At 36.9% G+C, this 3,990-nt stretch overlaps 1 protein-coding gene across 6 annotated transcripts in view; it reads left to right on the top strand.

Moving 5' to 3' along the window:
• The window catches only part of LOC100743327 (dynein beta chain, ciliary-like), a 54,020-nt gene that overhangs the window by 16,252 nt on the left and 33,778 nt on the right, over window positions 1-3,990 (top strand). For all 6 annotated transcript variants that reach the window (XR_004462814.1, XM_033324202.1, XM_033324203.1 and 3 more), the window contains 3 exons: window positions 360-677; window positions 779-848; window positions 1,144-1,317. Coding sequence is in view for 5 of the 6 variants with exons in the window: in XM_033324202.1 (XP_033180093.1) it covers window positions 360-677; window positions 779-848; window positions 1,144-1,317 (562 nt within the window). In the remaining variant the exon portion in view is untranslated. The remainder of the gene's footprint in view (window positions 1-359; window positions 678-778; window positions 849-1,143; window positions 1,318-3,990) is intronic.

Genomic DNA, 3,990 nt, shown 5'->3' with positions numbered 1-3,990 from the left:
GACCCGACCCGACCCGACCCGACCCGACCCGACCCGACCTGACCCGACCCAATATTTTCAGGTTCTCACACATCTCTAATAATATTTTAAATATTATATATAACACGTATTTCGTTATTATCGTTGCTTCGTGTTCTAGACTGTACAATTTTATAATACTGGAGAACCTGAAATTCTCGGGAGTCCCGACAATCTCTAATTACGAGATACGTTCGAGACTCGACCCGACCTATCCCGAGTATCGGATTCCCGACATTTTCGGGTTCTCGTACATCTTTAGCGCATAGTTCAACTTTGATTAAGAAATACGCGGATGTGTTTATTGAATTCTTCAACTTACTCAAACAAATATATTTTAGAGGTTCCAGAATATATCGATAATTTGTTAAAAATTACTTGGAAATTACATGCCAGAGTGTTTCGCGCGCAAGAGAACTTGAATAATATTATGGATGAAATGTATACTTGGGCAATGATGCCAGTTATTTACCGTAAAGATGCGAGAGATGAAAATTTATTGTCAGTCGCTGATAAAGACGACAAATTTGCGGAAAGATTTGCGGAGATCGAAGCAACAGCTGAAGAACTGGAACACGTATTAAAAGAAAATTATAAACTATTTTTCGACTTGCTCCCAGATCATGTCTACAATAAAGAAGAGCTCGAATTATTAGACGGTAACCGTTCAATAATTTTTGTATTTTACTGTGGATACTGATTAACAAAACATTTTATAAATTTTTTGAAAGCGTTATTTATTCAATTCAATTATTTGTAGCCCACACTGAAGAAGAAGAAGAAGTAGAAACGGAAAAAGCAGAAGAAGGAAACAATGCTGAAGCTGCAAAGTAAAATTAGGAAACTTGAATATCATCATTTTTGTTTCATTATGCATTTTTATCGTATTTTTCGTAACAGATAACAATTAACGGAAACTCTTATTCAGTACATGTGATCATTTCTTATTTTCAGTAATAAATTTTTCGCGAATAAATGAATAAACAATTATAGAAATTAAAATACAATAATAAAAAAGGACGACCGGTAATTTAGATATAAAATAATATTTTTGTTTTAATAATTTATAATTGACAGTATTAAGAAGGACTATTGTCTTATAATTTTGTATTAATATTTCATTAGGCCGGATGAGGAAATAACTGAAGAAGCGGAAGTACCGGAAGAACAAGAGCAAGTAGAAGAAGAAGAAGAGGTTGATGAAGAAACGTTAGCAATGAGACGCGAGAAATGGCAGCCTTATCTACTCTATGTTGACAACTTAATTTCCAAAGGTCTTATTCAGGCTGTCTCCACAAGGTTATTAATAATAATTGCGATGCTCGACTAAAATTTATCTTATTTTAAATTAATACTCATTATTATTTACTATTTAGAAAAGCTAAGTGAAAATTTAAAATATTATTATTTATAACAGTATTTTATAGATACTTGGTTTCAACATTTTGCTTATACAATATTTCTTGTCCGGTAAGAAATATTACTCCAACAAGGAGTGATTCTACATGAAAAAATAAGTGGGAAATATGAAATAAAATTTGTGCGGTAGGTTCGCTTTATTTGAGAAACCTCAACAGGCGTCTATACAGGTCCTAAATTTAACTTTGACAGCGAAATATCGCGGAAATTAAAAATTTATCGAAACAAATATTTTACACAAAAGTTATAAAGTTAGGAGAAAAACATTTGATGTTGGGTCAAGCTCGTTCGGTTTACATTTTATGTTTTTTAATAACGTACGTAATTAGGTTACGAGAACCTCCATATTGTATGACACATTCCGATTGTATGGTAAAAATCAAATACCTCTCGTTCTTATCGATTTTTCGATCTGAGCTTCTGTTTCACAAATATTTGATTTGCAGATTAATTTTCACACGGCGAGTCGTCTAGCGGACGCCGTACAGTGGATGCAGTGTCCATTCGGACCATACAAAGAAGTTGTTTTTATATATAACTGTCCATTTTAGCGTTCAAAGTCCGAAATTAATCTGGGCGCTTATCTGGATTGCTAAATTCCTAGAATTCGACTGAGGGAAGGAGAATGAACGAGCATGAGTGAGATACCGATACCCGTCACTAGAGCATGTGGATAGCAGTCAGACAATGTAACTTAATATGACACGCTTGAAGTGCACTTCCAAGAATTCGTGGGAATACCGACGGAAGCTAAAACGGATAAACAAAAGTCCGGACGCTAAAGAGGACACTATTTCATCTTGCCAACGCACAAACGCTATCTTATCGCTCTATGGTTGAAGCAGGAAAGTAGGGATACTTCGTGACGATTATCGACGGATCTAATTAGAGCCCGTATTTGGTATTCGAGAGGTAAAGAAATCATACGTTGACGAGACCCATAAACGAGGTTTGCGTGCAAGAGGCAATAGACTACCAAGGACAAAGACAAAGTTACCATTGTACCTCTAGAACGGCGATCTGTATTCCAAATGGTGTTATCGATGTGTTAATCACTTTTGGTTAGGGTTGCTATTTATAAAATTACTAATTTAGAATAGAGGGCGTTAAAAGGCCGGATTTTTCCGCCTGAAACCTCGATACTGTTAATTGTTTTTTAAGTTAGGTACGTTATCGTAAGAAAACTTCTATAAACTTAAATGTAATACATTTATTGATTATATAGGTGCCATTTTTTCCACAAGCTTTCTGCATCTTCCACGCAACTTGAATATTCCATCCGTCCAGAACTCGTCAGGTTTTTCGGCGAGAAACTTCTCGGTATGATCTTCCGTATGGACCAAATTATACCAAACCCAATATAAATTGTAACCGGGTAGCACTGCGTTTGCATTTAGACTGCTTCTAATGCGTCTACAATGCGAACACAGTACTTGGAAGTCATCATAGAAAAACGAATGCATTGCTGTCCAGTATATTAGTATAGGTGGCTCTAACGCGTGCAACAACACCGTACGCAACGTACACACAGCATAATTTTTTTTTCTTTCTTTATTTATTTATTTGAATTTTACAATTTGTCCAGTAGGACATTTGGTAAAATATTATAGCTTAGTCGTATAATAATATAACATGCGGATGGCTACCCTCAGTGAGGTACCATCTTCGAGTTTGATTGATTTATTTCTTTATTGAGGTGAGTGTTTGTTTGTTAGGTTATGTCCTTTGTGAGATCTGTTGGGTGTCGCAGCATAATGACACGGATGGTCAGTGGAGGCTGATAGTTTCGACAGCAAGCGAGTGTCACGTAAACTTGAGGGTTGAGTGATAAAATAACTATAGTTTGTGTCGTAACACAACTATTAATTTTGTTTTAATTGAACTTTATTACAAATTCAGCAATCAAACTGGAATACATCGGTGAACCCGGATGACTACAGAAAATCTCACCGGGCATCTCCGGGCGCTATTGAAACTACTAAAAATTAGGGGAAACCCATTAGACGAATGGCAGCTCTACCTTCGGTGAACGCCATGCAAATTACCGATATGCTTCCCGTTTTTATGCTCAGCGATTTTCTAATACTCATCACCATCCGAATGCTCGAAAAATAACAAATATTGGATTATATAAATAATAAGGAAATCTCTACAAAATCCATTACATCAGCAAAGACGAAGAAACCAAATACAAGATCCTAATCATCCTAGACTTTTAGTCACCTTGGGAATAGTCCATTTGGATTCACATATCAGCATTGGACAAATACAACGAAACAACATTTCATAGCAGTGGATGTCCCAATACATGCAATTGTCATTATTGGTTATGTGGCGGATCGGTATCAATAGGACGCCGACAGGTCGAGGCATCAATGCGGCGCAACATCTCCCGGGCACCAATCATCCGCGGGTACCAACCGCCAACATCAGAGGGCTACGGCGACAACGAGTCTGTCTATCTCGCTAGCGGTCGAATATACGGGCGAATGATACAAATACCGCACCTAGCGAGACTCCCTCTACGTCTAAGGCAGGGACTACCGGGCATAG

This window comes from Bombus impatiens, unplaced genomic scaffold, assembly GCF_000188095.3.
Source record: "Bombus impatiens unplaced genomic scaffold, BIMP_2.2 scf_1674, whole genome shotgun sequence".
NCBI classification, from domain to species: Eukaryota; Metazoa; Arthropoda; class Insecta; order Hymenoptera; family Apidae; genus Bombus; species Bombus impatiens.
Note: the sequence above shows the minus strand (reverse complement) of the source record. Positions and strands in the feature narration are given on the sequence as shown.